The 17,963-nt window shown below is 43.3% G+C and overlaps 1 protein-coding gene and 1 long non-coding RNA gene across 2 annotated transcripts in view; one reads left to right on the forward strand and one right to left on the reverse strand.

The window, feature by feature from the left end:
• Nucleotides 1–17,963, forward strand: part of LOC144692894 (uncharacterized) — a 90,813-nt gene that overhangs the window by 60,195 nt on the left and 12,655 nt on the right. Inside the window, exons 9-11 of the mRNA XM_078561993.1 lie at nucleotides 205–1,608; nucleotides 5,950–6,101; nucleotides 6,447–6,549. Coding sequence (XP_078418119.1) covers nucleotides 205–1,608; nucleotides 5,950–6,101; nucleotides 6,447–6,549 — 1,659 coding nt within the window. The remainder of the gene's footprint in view (nucleotides 1–204; nucleotides 1,609–5,949; nucleotides 6,102–6,446; nucleotides 6,550–17,963) is intronic.
• The window catches only part of LOC144692895 (uncharacterized), a 32,024-nt gene continuing 29,585 nt past the window's right edge, over nucleotides 15,525–17,963 (reverse strand). Inside the window, exon 3 of the long non-coding RNA XR_013579423.1 lies at nucleotides 15,525–15,888. This is a non-coding gene — a long non-coding RNA (uncharacterized LOC144692895). The remainder of the gene's footprint in view (nucleotides 15,889–17,963) is intronic.

Consider the following 17,963-nt stretch of genomic DNA (forward strand, 5'->3'; position numbering starts at 1 on the left):
CTCCTGTTCCTCTTTCCTATGTTCTTACATTCACATGCCAGTGAAGAAAACATCTGGTTTCTATAAAATGATACCTCATAAAATGGTGGAAATTGGGGGCATACCATTTTATGAATTGTATGTATGAATCCCACTCTAGAGCTCCTAATCCAGATTAATATTCAAGCTTTGTTATTACATCTAATCATTATTATTTGCCGACAGAACAATGCTGCAGAAGATGCGTATGAATCTCCATTTGAAGACTCTCATGTCGAGTCTGCAGCCATGTCCTCAGATCTTGGTGCACGGAATTCCCATAAGATGCACATTGAGGATATACATCGTGCTTTAGATAATAGCTCACCGGCCCTACAGGACCCTGAGGCCCTTGTTCGCTCACATCTGAAAGATGAGAAACTTAGTCCACAAAATATCCCAGTAAAAGACAATCAGCCATTACATAAAGAAGATGATTATTCTCTTGTTATCCAGGATAGTGGTTCTGTTGAAAGAGAAATGGTTACCACTCCCTTTATCGATGTTTCCAATATCAATAACTCAAATACATCCTTACATCAAGATAGTCAGTCAACATCTTCTGATCTGCACAATGGATCCTTGAAACCTACCACTGACGCCAATGCTACCGACACAGTAGAAGAGATTTATGTCTTGCTACGCCCAGTGAAGAGAAAGTCTTCAACGGGTGAGAAAATAATGGTGTTGGAGACGGAGCCTTCCTCTCCAGTCCCTTATGATCATTATTCACCAGTTGCAGCAGATGATGTGTTGAAAGTTGGGTCCAGAGTTGAAATACCTCAGTCTTTTGCAAAAGATCTATGTGACTCCTCCTTGGAAATCTCCACAGAAAAGGAAAACACATGCTCATGTAATACATTTCATGAAAATCCCAACGATCCACAAGATCAGTATCTTTCTTTATATCATGTAGGCAATCAATCTAGTGCCAGTATGCCTACTCACAGTCGGAATATTTCAGAATCATGTACACAGACTGACGAAAAGCCATCTCGTGAACAGAATGAGCTATTGCCTTCAGTCATAAATAATGCCTTTTTGGATGATGAAAAGGTGTCTGTAATTCCACTTAATCTTGTTTACTATCCCCATTATGAGGTATCTGTATCTAAGGTACTTGAAGCTTTCTCAGTCACTGGTAGTCCTCAAAAGGAACTTGTTCCGGAGTTTCAACATCGTAAAGATTTGTCGCCACTTGCTGATGAAGCTTACCAGTCTTGTTCTGAGCTGAGTAATTCACTTTCACTGCAAGAGCTTAGTCCAACGTTCTCTGAAAAAACTTTGTGCACTCCTAACTCTGATCAGATTTACACCTTAAATAATTTGAATCATCCTGAAGCTGGTGAGAATGCTCAACCATTTTCTTCTTTCCAAGGAACTGAGCTGTCCCAGTTTATACCAGTAGCAATCGCCAGTGCTCCCAATGAACGCATTCTGATGTCTATTGATAAACTGCCTGAACAGCCTGTCTTGGAAACTATGAATGAACAGCTAGAAGACAAATTTTCAGTGAAAAAGTATGGAGATCTTCAGATGCCCAAGAGAGAACATGAAAAGGATCAAGAGAAAAACAGTGCAGGCACAGTGGTAACAAACCTTTACTATATTTATGTTACACCCAGAATTGAAAGGTCCAGTATAATACATTGTAAAGCCTTCCTACTCTTGCATGCAGATTACCGTGTTGTCTAAAGTTATATTTGCTAACGATTCAAATTTTTAGTTTTCCTAACCTGTTAGTTGCTATTCATGGCTGACCCTGGAATTCCAGAGTACGTTGAAATTCCATAATGGCAGTCTGAGAATTTGAATCCTCTTTTGTTTTAATTCTAAAAATAAAAGTGAAATAAAAACAGAAAATGCTGGAAAAACTCATCAGGTCTGGCAACATCTGTGGAGAGAGAAATGGTGGAGAGGGAAACGTTTCGAGTCCATATAACTCTTCAGAACTGTTTAAGAGGGGTGGAGCAAAATAGAAGGTTATGGATAGGTGGGAGCTAAGGGGAAATTTGACAAAGACGTCATGGATACAGGACAAAGGGAATGTTAGTGTTAAAACTAAAAGTGCTGATAGGGGCATAAATGTAAGATAGCAGAATGTGTTAGTAGCAGAACATGGGTCAGCACTCTGAAAGCAAGAACAAGTGACAGATAGCCCTGTGGAGGCGGGTGGGGTGGGGGGGTTGTTGGGGGAAGAAAAAAATTTTAAAAATTGGATTAAAAAAAGGGTAAAGATGGAGGAGAGAGTTCGTAGTCTGAAGTTGTTGAACTCGGTGTTAAGTCCAGAAGGCTGTAAAGTGCCTAATCGAAAGATGAGGTGCTGTTCCTCCAGTTTGCGTTGGGCTTCAGTGAAACATTGCAGCAGACCAATGGTGGATATGTGGGCATGAGAGCAAGATGGTGAGTTGAAATGGCATGCAACAGGCCGATCTGGGTCGTGGTTGCGGACTGAGCAAAGGTGTTCCGCAAAGCGGTCTGCTCACCTAGTCTGCGTTTAGTCTCCCCAATGTAGAGGAGATCGCATTGGGAGCAGTTGCTACTGCATAGTGGCAGCTTGAAACAGCTAGCCTCACCTGTTGCTCAAGTTGCTACCCTGATCAGACCATTTCGCGCTGTATATCTCACAAACTCATGAACAGGCCTAAGGCCATCACTTTTGGCCCTGAAAAGTGCCCAGTCTACCTCAGATTGCCCTGGAAGGGAAAGGTATCTCAAAAATTTGAGCAACAGGTGAAGCTAGCTGTTTCACATTGCTACTGCACAGTAGCAATACAAATGGTATTCGCCACCAACAGGACGCTGCCATCAAGCCAAAAAGATGTTCTGCCTATCACACAATGAGTAATGTGGTATATGAATTTCAGTGCCAGTGTGATGCTAGGTATTTAGGCCGTACGTTCCTAAGACTGACAGATCGTATCAAACAGCATGTCCCAGCCACAGTTCGCAATGGGCAGGGTACAGACTGTACCCAACCAGCCCGTGCTTGCAAAACTCAAAACATAATGTCCAACATTAAATGTGATTCCGCTATTGGTCAACATTTGCTAAATAATTCTCTCTGCTAAGAATTATGCTGACAACCAATTTAAGATTGTCAGTAGGGCTCGCAGTGTGGTGCACTTGTGTGTACTGGAAGCTATGTATATTAATGCACAGGGCCCTGTTCTTTGCAGACACAAAGAACATGTATACATCTTGCGCACGTTTCTGATAAACTAAATAAGTGACAGCCACTCGCTGAGTCATTCCTCCGGGTAATGCTTTGACCAATCGGGGTCAAGCTGCCTGGTTTAAATTTCAAACAATGTTTGGCAGTTAACTGTCAGTCACCATCAACTGGTGCATTCTCCATGGCAAAGCCTCAACTAATCAGAGTCCACTTGCCAAGCAATAAGCATTCTCTTCTCATACAGTATAAATTGTTTTCCCCTTATATTGGTATCCTTGCGAAGTGTCCTGATGACTGCAAGACAAAAGCTTTGACATGTCTCTTTTTTCAGCAATACTCAAGTTCTGTACTACCAAATGACTACATGGGGAATGGTTAGTTGCAGTGGTGGATTCATAGTTAGTGGGGCCCTGTGCTCAGCTTCATTTTTGGCCCACCCCCACCGGACACAACCCAAAACTATGGGGCATTGGTTATTTCACCGGCTTTTGCACAGTCACATAACTGCTTCTGCACACTAACGAGATGATACAACTAAAAACGTGTATGCAAATGAGCACTGCTTTGCTCTCGTGGTGTAATCAGTTAGCAAGTGGTACCTTAATGGCAGGATTGAGGCATGTGCAATGCCAAGGTTGAGAGTTTCCAGCCAAACCTAGGGAAACGTCTGTTGAGCAGCTCATGTTGTGAAAAACATAAGCTTTCGACTGGCTGTGGAACAGGACATGGTGCAATCTTGAGCAATAAAATGATTTAATTGGAAGGGACCAATTTCTGTAGATTGAGAACAGATCTGTCCTGGTTAAACGTTTCAATTATCAACATAAATGCTGCAAATACTTAGCAGATGAAGCAGCTTCTGTGGGGAGAGAAAAGAAGGCGTTGATCCTTTTGATATCACTGATCCTGCACTGTGTTTCTTCTCAGTAATGACTCTTTAGCCCGTTTCATGTTGTTCAAATTGTTGCCAATTTCACAGATTGAAAAATGTCACAGCAATGATTACTATAATCTAAACCATCTGATGTTTATCGGTAATATAAGATGTTATGAATAGAATAAACATTCAGGATAGAGATTAAAGTCCATGGTTAAGCTCAATCTTATAAAACAGTTAACTTATACCCCAGCTCACCTTACAACTTATTTATTGCCCTTTAAAATCCATCAATATTTGAAGTAGGCAATAGAACTCTTGAAGTACATTAGGTGGTGTGGGCAGGAGGGGGTCATCATGTCGTTTCCTGACTAGCGATCTCCAGGTTAATTTAACCTATGACTCTCTTTGATCTCACTCTCCATCTTAATGCTGGGGTTTTTAAAAGAAAGACTGAAATGTAATAACACTTTGAGACATCCAGTGGTCGTGAACAATGACAATACAGCCAAAAAGTACTATTGAGTTGCAGTCACTGTTGCACACAGGAAGCTCCCACAAACAACATGTGACCTTTTACCAGATAAATTGCTTTTGTGATGCTGGTTGATAAATAGCAGGACTGCAGGGGAAATTCCCCTGCTCTTCTAGAAAACAGTGCCAGCCCAAACCTCCATTAACACACACAACAAAAAGGGCTGAAGCTTCAAGTAAACATCAAAACCACCCCCTTTCCCGCCCGGTTCCCCTGAATGATTGGCACTGCAATGGAATGGCGTCCCCATTGCCTCTTGCTCCACCCCCTCCCTGTTCTCCCAGTCATTGTTCAGTTCAACTTGGATCCCCAATCAGTTTTTGCAATATTCAGGCTTCCTTTTCCTGCTGCCATACTGCCTACAAACAGAAGGGTTATTATGCAGTAAAATGAATGTGCTGTGCATCCAGATCGTTTCTCTCTCTCCCCCGCCCCTCTCGTTTTATAACCAACGTTGAAAACTAACTAACAATGCAATCTGGTGCCTCTAAAACTGTGTTGCATTTGTTGTACTTAATCTGCACAACTGAAACCTGCATCGCTTTGTCGAAAGCAGCCCGCACACTATAACTGAGCAAGCACAGAAGGGTATCACTGGAGAGTGTCTCCCGTCTCTCAGATCTCAGCTATCCACCCACGTTGCCTGGAACACACTGAGACTGCTTATCCCGAATCCTCCTTCCCCCAACTCTTCCTCTCCCTCCCCTTCATTCTAGCCGCATCAAGCTCACAAATCGTGTAATGGTTTGTTTTAGTGTCTTGAGAGGGGGGAAGCTGCCAAGAGATTTTTTTGTATACAGCCTAGCAGACAGTTCAGCATGTCAGCTGATAGACGGCACTTACAACAGTTCATTCACTCATCATGTTTGGGAGCCCCATGCCACTGCACAGTGTGTTTCATTTAAATCTGCCCCTGGTTACTTGGATGAAATACTGGAGGGCTGCCTAGACATATGATCCCAGAAAAAAACAGTCTTGTTTATTTTAGCCATTAGGAGATATTGGCAAGGGACGCTGTACCTATTTTTAAATAGATGGAGAACCAGATTGAGCTGTTTTTAAAAATGCGCCAAATTGCTCCGTTTTAGTTTAATTCAGAAATTGACTACAACATCAATCTGATTGGAATAGGGACTGGTGTTAAATTTTGGCTTGAAATGAACAATAGCTTTCTGAGAAATAGAAGCCTCACAGAAAAGGGCATAGTCAGAAGACTAAAAGCAAATTTTGTTTTGGAAATAGGAAGCAAGTTTAAATAAAAATCAGCAAGATGCTTATTTTTCAAAGTTTTGAATTGTATTGTGCAGAGCAATCTTAACTAGGCTGATTTCCTGTCCTTCCTAGGTATTAGGAGACCAGCTTTGGGATTTGCTGCCAAGTGTAATGGGTCCAAAAGAGACTGGAGAAGATGTAGGGAGTTATGGTAATGGCTCAGAGCTGCCAACTGATACCATAGACAAGCAGCACATAGTCCTGCAAAGTACTGCGATTTCAAGGTGGGTGCCTGTCTCCATCTGTCTGTCTTTGCCCCTCTCCTCTTCTCATTCTGTGGCCTACTTGTTCATAGCCTTTTGCTTCCTATGTACAACCAGCAACTAGAACAACAACTTGTATTTAATATATTGCCTTAAATCCAAGGTGCTTCATGGGAGCATAATAGGACATAAATTGACATCGAGCCAAAAAAGGAGCAATTAGGCTAAATGACCAAAGGATCATAATGATCTCTTTTTTAAAAAAAAATTACAAGCCACAAATCAAAATTTTCTTTATTAAATAACTAATTTTAACTCTATTTTCAGACTGATGACTTGTCTGATATCTGATTTTTGTTTTGCCAGCTCAACCACTTTAGTAAATACTGAAAACCTGCGAGAGAAAAACATTTATGATGTTCTCAACAGCCATAAATATCACAACCAAGAGTCACTCCTGAAAGCAGTGGTGAGTGAACCAGATTGGGAGCTATTATGGAGTTAGGATAAATACTAGTCAGTACTGACTGGCAGTTTCTCTCCCATTTAAGCAGGAGAAGCAGCCTTTCTACATCACAATTCTTTTAAAGGGGAGGACATTAAAACTTGTTGAGGCTGGAAGATTTTGTTAAATTATATCAATCTGGTAAAAATGGTGAGTGGGCTTAAGGATATTGATGTTGCACCTGTAGGTGGCTGTCTCTCGCTCTTCAGGTACCATATCCTAAGAGGGCATTGGCGACCATGGACTTCCATGTTAATCTTGCTCTGGAGGCGTGGATCATCTTCGTTGGTGATACATTCATCCAGTTTGAAAGGCTCTTTAGAAAGATTGTTCTTTGTCTACTTCGATCTCCTTTACCATTTATCTTTCCCGTCAGCATCAGACTTTCTAAATCATGAGGCAGAATTTTCCACTCCTGCCAGCAGCAGGAATTGTGGAGGGCAGTGGCACAAAATTTGGCAAGATGGCAAAATGCATTTTCCTAACAGGGGAAATTAGTTTGGAATTTTGTTCTCCCAACTTTGGAGGCGGATTAAAGGCAGGTCGACATACCCGGTGATCTATGTCGTGAACCATATTTGCATTCATTTCCATCTCATGAATGCTCATTAAAAGGCCAACTCACCGGAATTATGTCCCCCCTTCAAATTGAGTGCCCTGTCAGCGGATAATTAGAAAGGTCTGTTTCCCGATTTTATATAAGTGGCGTGCACCTAGTGGTCTTCATCTCATCAATGACTTCGAGGTACGTAGATACTTCTTTCGCCTATCCATAACAGTGTTGCTGTGAGGTTTCAGGTGCTTGTATTACAAGCTGCAGCAGGCTGAGCATGGGAGGCAAGATCAGTGGTGAGGGGGAAGATGGAAGCAGGACTTGGAGGAGTGGGGGCATGTTGGTAGAACATGGGTGGGAAGGAGCAAGACGGAACAGAGTGAAGTAGTGAAAGACTGTCCTGGGGCAAGAGTTATTAAACTGTCCAAGGAGGAGTCAGAGACTGTCCTGGCACTGAGGCCACGCTGTTGGGGGCATATTGAACAGACTATCCTGGCGCTGAGGCCACACTGCCGGGGCATATTGAACAGACTATCCTGGCGCTGAGGCCACGCTATTGGGGGCATATTGAACAGACTGTCCTGGCACTGAGGCCACACTGCCGGGGCATATTGAACAGACTGTCCTGGCACTGAGGCCACACTGCCGGGGCATATTGAACAGACTAGAGGCCACGCTGTCGGGGGCTTATTTAACAGACTAGAGGCCACGCTGTCGGGGGCATATTGAACAGACTAGAGGCTACGCTGTCGGGGGCATATTGAACAGACTAGAGGCTACGCTGTCGGGGGCATATTGAGCAGACTAGAGGCCACGCTGTCGGGGGCTTATTTAACAGACTAGAGGCCACGCTGTCGGGGGCATATTGAACAGACTAGAGGCTACGCTGTCGGGGGCATATTGAACAGACTAGAGGCTACGCTGTCGGGGGCATATTTAACAGACTAGAGGCTACGCTGTCGGGGGCATATTGAACAGACTAGAGGCTACGCTGTCGGGGGCATATTGAGCAGACTAGAGGCCACACTGCCGGGGCATATTGAACAGACTAGAGGCCACGCTGTTGGGGGCATATTGAGCAGACTAGAGGCCACGCTGTCGGGGGCATATTGAGCAGACTAGAGGCCACACTGCCGGGGCATATTGAACAGACTAGAGGCCACGCTGTCGGGGGCATATTGAGCAGACTAGAGGCCACGCTGTCGGGGGCATATTGAACAGACTAGAGGCCACGCTGTCGGGGGCATATTGAGCAGACTAGAGGCCACGCTGCCGGGAGCATATTGAACAGACTGTCCTGGCACTGAGGCCACGCTGCCGGGAGCATATTGAACAGGCTGTCCTGGCGCTGAGGCCACGCTATCGGGGGCATATTGAACAGACTGTCCTGGCACTGAGGCCACATTAGAGGACTCTGAATGACAAGCATGTTTTGGCCCCTGTCTTTGGTGAGGGAAAGCCTCTCTGAACAGTGACAGTCGTAAACAATATAGTTAAAGCAAAATACTGCAGATGCTGGAAATCTGAAATAAAAACAGAAAATGCTGGAAAAACTCAGGTCTGACCGCATCTGTGGAGAGAGAAACAGAGTTAACGTTTTGAGTCGTATGACCCTTCTTCAGAGCTGGCAGCACTATTTTCCACTTTACCTTCCAATGACAGTTCTAAAAGCAAGCCAGAAACAAATCGGTCAAGGAGCGATCTTAAGGCATGTGAGAGCACAGCTCAGGGAAGATTGTCACCCTTAGGAACAAGAGCCAGCCGGGCCCCAGGAAGATCCAGATGCTGACAAGGAGGGACCAAATCCTCAAAGACATTCGGCATGACCAAAGTCTACAGAAGACACTGCTCATACATGGAGATGAGCAAAAGACAGTGCTGCAGACATCTTCACTTGTCTAGGGATCTGGTAGCTCATATTTGCCACATTCTCCATGAGGAACTCACGTCGTGAGGACTAGGAGGACATGCAATGCCAGTTGCACTTAAGATTACTGCTGCACTCAACCTTTTTGCCAGTGGATCCTTCTACGGAATCTCACAATCGGTATTACATAAATGCATAAGGGAGGTGACCGATGCCCTTTTCCGGAACATGCTGTTCCGCGTGGATGAAACAAGCCAGGCTGCCAGAGCTGTGGGATTCACATCAATCTCAGGCTTCCCACAAACGCAGGGCACCATTGACTGTACACATGGCCTTGAGAGCTCCCTGGGAGCAGTCTCTTAGATTCATTAATAACAAAGCATTTCATTCTCTCAACGTCCAGCTTACCTGTGAGCACAGAAAGCAGATTATGCATGTTTGTGCTAGGTACCCAGGGAGCTTTCATGACTCTTACATCTTGAGTCACTCAAAGGTGCCACAGATCTTTGAGGGCCTTTGGCGCATAGAGGGTTGGCTCCTCGGTGATAAAGGGGTATCCTTTAAAGACATGGCTACTGACACCTGTTGTTTGTCCACAGAGTGCATCTGAGGAGAGATAAAATGCTGCATATTCAACCACAAGGCCCTTAATAGGGCAGACAATTGGTCTCTTAAAGATGCATTTCAGATGTTTGGACCAATCAGGTGGGGCTTACCAATATCACCACAGAGGGTGTCCCGCATCATCATTGTTTGCTGCGCCCTGAATAACCTAGCACTGCAAAGGGCGTATGCGTTGCCAGAGGGAAACATGGAGGAGCTACACATCTCCTCGGATGGGGAGGATGTTGAAGGTGATGAATTTGTAGAGGGCAAGGATTCAGACAAGCCACATGAAGATGTCATCGCACATGCACAACATGGAAGACGTGTCCATGACAACCTCATAACTACAAGGTTCCTGGAGGAATAAGGTGAAGATAAGTTGATACGAGTGCAGTTCTTCTTACACTTTGATGCAGGAGAGACAATAAGACCTTCATTGTCATCTTTCAACATCTCACGAAAGGTCATCAATCTGAAAATGATAACAGAGGAAGCATAAGTCACCTTGAACCCTAATAATGGGGTCATCCTTGGAAGGCACAGTAGCCTAGGGAGAATGGGGCCGCGGTGTAATGGGATAAGCTCTCCACTAGCACATATGCGTAAGCAACTACACATAGTGCAGTCCTTTCAACCATGGAATGCAAAAGTCAGTGGCCATGACAGTCTTCAAGAGACAGAAACGCTATGGCACACATCAATGCTCTCATGAACATGTGACAGGAGCTTAACAAGACAGCTCTAAGAGGAAGAACATTCGTTAATGGTTATCGCTTGACTGTCTGAAGATGTGAAGATGGAACTACATCTGGACAGCACTTCTCTCCAAACTCCAGCTCTCATGCACGATTAATGCAGAGGCTGCATTTTGCTATGGAGCCCCAAAATGCCATCGGACATCAGGATGCAGTGATCTGTAACACAACAACACGGACGCAAACCTGTGAGTTATGTTAACGTTGTACACTAAGAGTAGTTCAGCAGGACTATCGTGTGATTATTATCAATCGCTCATGAGCCTGCCTTCATTGGAAGCCTGCCAAGTTTGCATCTGGGAGAGACATGGCCCAGTCAGTTTTGACACAGTAGTCAATGATAACTTACTCCCATCGTAGGTACTGATGAGCACTCAGATGTGCCGGAGCATCACTTTCATACCATTACAGTCCTCTAAATTGTCCATCTCACAAAGGTCAATCCCTACTGTGAACCCTAAGACATTGCTCAGTCATGTAATGAAATCCCATATCGATTGTTGTTCTGTTACCTCAAACAGGGATTACGTCAAGCAATGCTAGGCAACTGTTCAGGAGCAAAGTAACATCTCACAGGTTGTTGGATGGTTTCATCAGGATGAGCATACACATCTGACATCACACACACATGCCCGTCTAGCAGACGTTTAAAATGTCACCAAGTGGAACCGACTTGCATAGCTCAGCATCATGCATGGGGACAGTGGGGACTAATAAAGGAGTAATGTTGAGCTTTAAAAGCGGAGATGAAATAACACTGCGGGGGAGCAGAAAGGCTATGGTGCTCGACGATGAATAATACCTTTACCAAAACCTCACAGTCATAAAATAAAGGCCGTTGCAAAGTGCACTTGGGTGAAAAGACTCTTATAGGGGTCACAATAAACACTTACAGCATACACAAAGAACACAATTCAGTGCAGCAGCGTCAGGATAATCACTAACCTTCCATGACAATTCTCAGTTGGTCACATAAGGTGAACCTCAGATGTAAGCATTTCATTTGCATTGTCCAGCTATCATTTTCATATAGGAAGTGACTTTGTTCATGTTGCTTATGTAGAACTAAAGGCGATTGACTGAGACAAGATGGGAGATAATTGGAGGGGGAGGGGGTGCGGGCATTTGGTACCCTTGAATGAATGCGGGATATTGCATCACACCCATGAGCCATTTGATACCCGAAATTTGTAGAGTTATAAAAGGGAAATATATTTATAAAAGTGAAAAGTAGTGATTGAATACCCATGCCGCCATTGGTCATTCATTTCTTAATTTTCCTTACTCTACCACTATGTATAAGTACAGCCCCGACATTGGCATCAGAGGTGGAAACAACCTGCTGACTGCTTTGCCCTGTTGTCTGAGATGACTTTGGCATGAGTCCTCTGGTGACCTGAGGCCTGGAGGGCCCCAGTCTGCCAAAGTTCTCCTACTGCGGTCTTGTGGAGTCTGTGGACTACGCGTATATAGGGTCTCATAAGTTGCATTCCCTTTTTAGTTATTTAAAAAATCTGTTAATTTTTGGTTCAGTCCCACACTCCTGATCTTTGGGCACCCGGTGCAGAGGGGGGTGGGGAGGGAGGAGGACCTCCTTGTGAACCTGCTCCTGGGCTTGGTCAAGTTGGCCATCAACAGGTCCAGGCAGCGGGTGATCGAGGGGGTTGTCCGGCCAGACTGTCTGCCCCTCTTCCGCGGCTATGTTCGCAGCCAGGTGCCCTTAGAGAGGGAGCACACAGAGTCCACTGGAACACTGGAAGCCTTCCGTGCCTGGTGGACACCGCGGGGGCTGAGGTGCTTTATTGACCCCCTTAATCACATTTTAATTTGAATTTTGTAAGTTTCCTTTTAAGATTCTGGTTTCCTTTCCTTGCAGTATCCCTTGAAGAGGCTGCCTTTTAATTTGTCCCTTAATTTGTTAATTTAGTTTATTGGGTTTTATCAAAATAGTATAAATGGGACAGTGGGGGGATGAAGTAGAGTTGACTGTGAACTAAGTCAATAAAATCTCACCAGCAAAGAAAGCAATTGGGTTTTCGTTTGACCTTCACCAACCGACGTGGATCTGATTAGCATTGGTAACAGAGAATGGTTAGCCTAAAGGTGAAGGTTGGAAACTAAGATACCTTTTCAGACAGAAGATTGTTATCGGAGTTGCTTTTGAGAAGAATGGCTGAAACCAAGATATGATTTACCACCATTGTTCTGTGAAGCTGAACCTTATGACCAATGGAAGAATGAAGTGGATTTGTGGACACGGGTTACATCCTTACCAAAGAAAAAGCGAGGTATGGCTTCAGTGCTTTCGCTTCCCACCAGAAGCAGGATCAGGTGCAAAGTATTTTCAGAGCAAGAGGCTCATCATTTGGATAGGTTTGGATAATCTCATAAAATCTATGGACAGAATTTATAAGAAAAATAACCCGTTAAATGCATATGAGGCATGGTCAGATTTTGATAAACTTAGAAGGATGGATGGTTATTCCATAGAAGAATATATCATGGAATTTAGCAGGTTATATAACAGATTGCAGAAATTCTATTTGGAGATCCCTAATTCAGTGCTTGCCTTCGAATTGTTAGATAATGCTAAAGTATTGAACATGGATAGGCTCCTGGTCTTGATTGGAGTTAGATTTTCAGAAAGGTACAGTTTTGGAACAGATGTCTGAAGCTTTTAAAAAAAAAAATTGGGGGGAAACATTGATGTCCAGCCACTTTCATGGCACCAATGAAACATTCAGTGCTAACACAAAAGGTGGAGGATTCGATGCCGGCAGCATTTCATGACTGTTTAGATATGGGGTGCAAGAATCAATACGAAAGAAGAACCACAACAAAAGAAATGAGGATAGAAACCCTTTTGGTTGCTCAAACAGATGACAGGAATTGGATAACTACGGTAGGAGAATGAATCCCAGGAATAGCAGAAGTATGCTAAACAGGTGCTTCAGATGTGACTGGAAATATCATTGTGATGAATTATCCAAAATGGAATAACAGGGTTTTGGAAATGACACATGACAAGAAAGGATTGGAAGGGGAAGATGATACTGATTAGTTAGAAGGAATTGTACTGATCACCAGAAGCTTTAGTCCGGTGATGGGTGTTCTAGTTTTGTACTCATTCAGTTGTGCTGTATTAGATAGTGGGTCACAGTATGTGGAATGGATTGGTTGAAGTGCTACCTGGATTCTCTAAATAGTAAAGACCAAGGTAAGTTTAAGGAATATGAAAGTTTTACTTACTTCAGGTTCAGGGACGACAACATGTTAAAATCACTAAAGAGAGTGGTGATTTTGTATAACATTGCCGGAATAAACCATTTTCTCAGTACAGATGTTGTATCCAGTGAAATACCCTTACTATTGAGTAAGCCATCTATGAAAAAGGCTCAAATGAAATTATATATGGAACACAATAATACAATTGTTTTTGGAAAATATGTAGATTGAGTTTACGCAATTTGGACATTATTGTATTCCCTTAACAAGACCTAAAATTTTGAATCACAATGTTAAAGAAGTGTTGATGACATCAGGGAGTAGGAGTTTAAAGGAGAAAAGGCAAATTGTTTGCGAACTACATCGGCAGTTTGCCTATGCATCTTGTCATAGGTTAAAAATTCTACTAAAGGATGCATGGGTGATGTATGCCGAATACTAAACTTATAGAAGAGACCAGTGAGAAATGCGATATATGTAGAAGATATAGGAGGACACCATCACATCCTGTAGTGAGTCTCCCATTAGCAAGAGACTTTAATGAAGTTGTCACAATGGACTTGAAGGAATGGGACAAGGACAAAAACATTTTTCTCCTGCACTTTGTGGTCATGGCAACTAGTTCAGTCTGTCAACAGTAATATATAATAAAGAAAAAAAAGTAATTGTTGATGAGATAATGGAAAAATGGATAGGAACTGGACTGGGAGTACCAGCTAAATTCCTAACTGACAATGGGGGGAATTTGCCAATGGTGAATTTAAAAATGTGTGAAAATATGAGCGGAAAATCCCTTTCGTAATGGGATTTGTGAAAGAAATCAGGTGGTAATTGATGAGACGCTTCACAAAATCGTAGCTGACCAACCAAGCTGTAAGCTGACATCTGCCCTTGCGTGGGCAGTCCATGTGAAGAATTCACTTCAAATGGTTGAGGACTACAGTCCCTATCAATTAGTTTATGGGAGAAACCCAAAAATAGCTTTGGTGATGCGGCATCATCCACTGGCCTTGGAAGGGGATACAATTAGTTTAACTTTTTCTGAGCATTTGAATGCCCTGCATGCAAGGAGAAAGGCATTTAACAAGGCTGAGGTTTCAGAGTAAATTTGATGAGCCTTACGGCACCACATAAGGCCATCAAAATTACAGTTTAATACAAGGGTCATGGTATATTACAAAAGAGAAGGGCTAAAAGATTGGAAAGGCTTCAGTAAGGTTATAGGCAGTGATGGAAAAACAGTAACTTTACAACGTGGAAATCAAACTGTTAGGGTACATTCCTCGAGGCTATTTAACACTGATTATACATTTACAGAACCGGAACAGAGCATAGAAAATGAAGAGGTACTATGCATTTCGCATACATATATGTTAGACAATTATGAGGAGCAGATTATGGCAGATAAAGGGATGACTGTTTATGAACAAAGTGACACTGAAGTGCAAGATAAGGCTATTTATCCCAAAGAACAACTACCCAAAGTTGACACTAGAGTAACATATATGCCAGTGTGTAGAGGGTTGCCACCATTATTGGGAGAGCACTGGCAAATACAAACATTGGCTGAATGTGCAAGATGAGGGACAAGAGGTAAGACCCATGGATTGGCAAAATGAGGTAAGATGTGGAAGGCCAGAAAACGCAACGTGAGTTCCGAAAGTGAACCTGAAAGTGATCACGGCCCTGGGAGAAGATCAGGGACTTGCGAAAGGGACTCTGATTATAGGAGGGAGAGATCATGTAGCAGTAGTCCAGAAAGAGAGAGGAGGGTGAGTGAAGGTCATAGTTTGACAAGAACAAGGACCTTAGAACAGACTAGGAATGCCACTAGAAGTAGAAGCCTTTGTTCAAGAAGTTTTAGTGGCTACTAACAAATTAGAAGATAAATTGATAAAGGATGCCAAACAAAAAGAGTTGGAAAGTTGAAAAGAATTTGGGGTAAACACTTAAATATGAGACGGGACAGCAAGCCTCATCACACAGATGGATATGCACAGAAAAGGTACTTCTGTATATGGCTAAAGATAGACTAGCAGCTTGGGATTTCGAACAAAGACTTGGTGATCAAGATGTCAGAGTGGAATCCCTACTGCAGGACAAGTGAGCTTGAAGATTTTCTTAGCTCTTTTAGCAACATATTCCTATCAACAGAGATGTGTGTATCTGCACTGGTGGAGGGTGCACGTGAACACAGTGATGGGTCTTCATCGGATGGTTCCTCAGCATCCTCATCTGAGGTAGTCTGGGGTTAAAATGCTTGCTTGAGCTCTCCCTCTGCCTTTTCTTGCTGGTGGCTGGAATAGAGAAAAGACATAATTAGTGATTGACTAGGCAGGCTCCTACAATGTAGGTCACCCACAGTCATCGTCTGTATGTGGCCGATGTATACTGGATGGACCGTCACTGGCTTGTTGGGCAAGGTCGATCTATTGTTCCCTGCAGGAACGATCCCTCTCCTCTCTAGCCAGCTCTGCTGCCTGTTCCTCATACGGGGAGAGTGCCCTCAACTCAGGGTCAGCCCGCCACCCCCCCAAACTCTGGTCATCCAACTCTCCCTTCTGTTGTGGAAAATTTTGTCATGCATGAAGATAAACGGATTGACTGTGAACACCATGGATGAAAGAGCAGTTCAGAAGCATGCATGCTTGCTGTGTGTGCTGAGCCCTCCCCAGTAACTGAAGAAGATGCTGTTTGTGCAGGATCTTACATGAAATGGTGATCTTAAAGTGGTTGCCAGACATTCAGTGCTGTTGTCTCAGCTGCTGGTATTGTGTGACATCCCCGTGGACTCTAACCCTTAGACTGCCTGACACCCTTATGAAAGTGAGAATTTTGAGTGAGGAGAAGGTTCACTTACCCTGGCAGAGCAGATCAGATCATTCATCCTTTTCCTGTACTGCAGGACAGTCGTCTTTGTGGCCCACAGGCACTGACCTCCCTGGCGATCTCCTCCCAGGCCGGAGTGGTCAGGTGTGTGGGCTTTCTGCTCCCATCCCTCGGAAAGATGGACCTCCCGTCTTTGGAGAATCCCCTGGGAAACCTTGCTGAGCTGTGGTGCTGAGGATTTGTTTCTTTTTGGGGCCATTGCTTTACTCACCACTGCAGTGAGTGAATATCTGTGCGGGTGCCATTTAAATGTGCCCATGGGGTAACAGCGGGACAGACGAATCCCTGCCTGCCCCACCAGGAGATTTGACGAGTTCCTCGCTGGTGCATAAATAATGAGCTGAAAAGTGGAAGATCTGGCACAAAAATCCACCCTGCCACCCAGTGGGAATCATGCCGACTTTCCTGCCCACTACTGCACTTAGTCTCCAGAATAGAAAACTCCCCCATGATTTTTTTCTTATGTGCTCAATAAATTCCAACTGTCCCTTCCTGATCTTGGTCAGCACAATTATTTTGGTCTCTGATTTTATTAGCACCTCTTCTTTGGTAGTGTGGCTTGTCCAAGATATCTTCATTATTCACCTCAAAACCACAACTCTGCAGCATCAATTCTTTTCTGCATTGCTTCGCTGATCATCTAACACTTGCTCCTGTATGTCAAAATTGGTGTAATATAGCATTCCAGGATTCTCAGCTTGTTTTAATAGCTAATTTTGAATTGATCATAATCTTTTTCACTTTTTGAAATGCACCTTTAGCCATTCCAATCCTTCTTATTTCTTGGTCACGCTTTCTGTCCAACATTAACATAAATTCCTAAGTAACAAAATTTGTCTACCTGTGTGATCTTTTCATTCTTCACTGTGTTCTAACATTCTGGTATGACTTTCTTTTTGGACACTAATGGACATTTGTTTTCTTACAATTTATGCTCATCCCTTTCTTCTCACTACTCTATCCAAAATCTTTTGCAGTTTCTCTTCAGTCTGCAATAAGAATGGTATCATCGGCATTTCTTATATTATTAAGGTTGTAACCTCCAACTAATAATTCAGGAAGGTCTTCAATCTCTCAGAATATTTTCACTATACAAATTGAATAAATCTGGAGAAAACACATCCCTGTCTGACTCCTCTTTTATTCTTCACAAAATCACTTAAATAGTTCTCAACTTTTATGGCTGCAGTTTGTTCCCAATAATTATCACTCGAAGATCATTGCCATCAAGGTCACAAGACCTTAACATGCTCATTAGTTCTTCATGTTTCACCTTATCAAATGCCTTACTATAATCAATAAAACACATGACTACATCTTTTTTTCATTTCTGTGGCTCTTTCTGATGGCATGTGTACCATAAAGATAGCATTTCTTGTTCCTCTATCATCTACAAAACCACATCGAAGAGCTAAAATTTCTGGCTTTATCTTACTCCTGCCTCTATTCATTAGTACTCCAATTGCTCCGGGCCTTTTAGTGA

This window comes from Cetorhinus maximus, chromosome 18 (assembly GCF_964194155.1).
Source record: "Cetorhinus maximus chromosome 18, sCetMax3.hap1.1, whole genome shotgun sequence".
In the NCBI taxonomy this organism is placed as follows: Eukaryota; Metazoa; Chordata; class Chondrichthyes; order Lamniformes; family Cetorhinidae; genus Cetorhinus; species Cetorhinus maximus.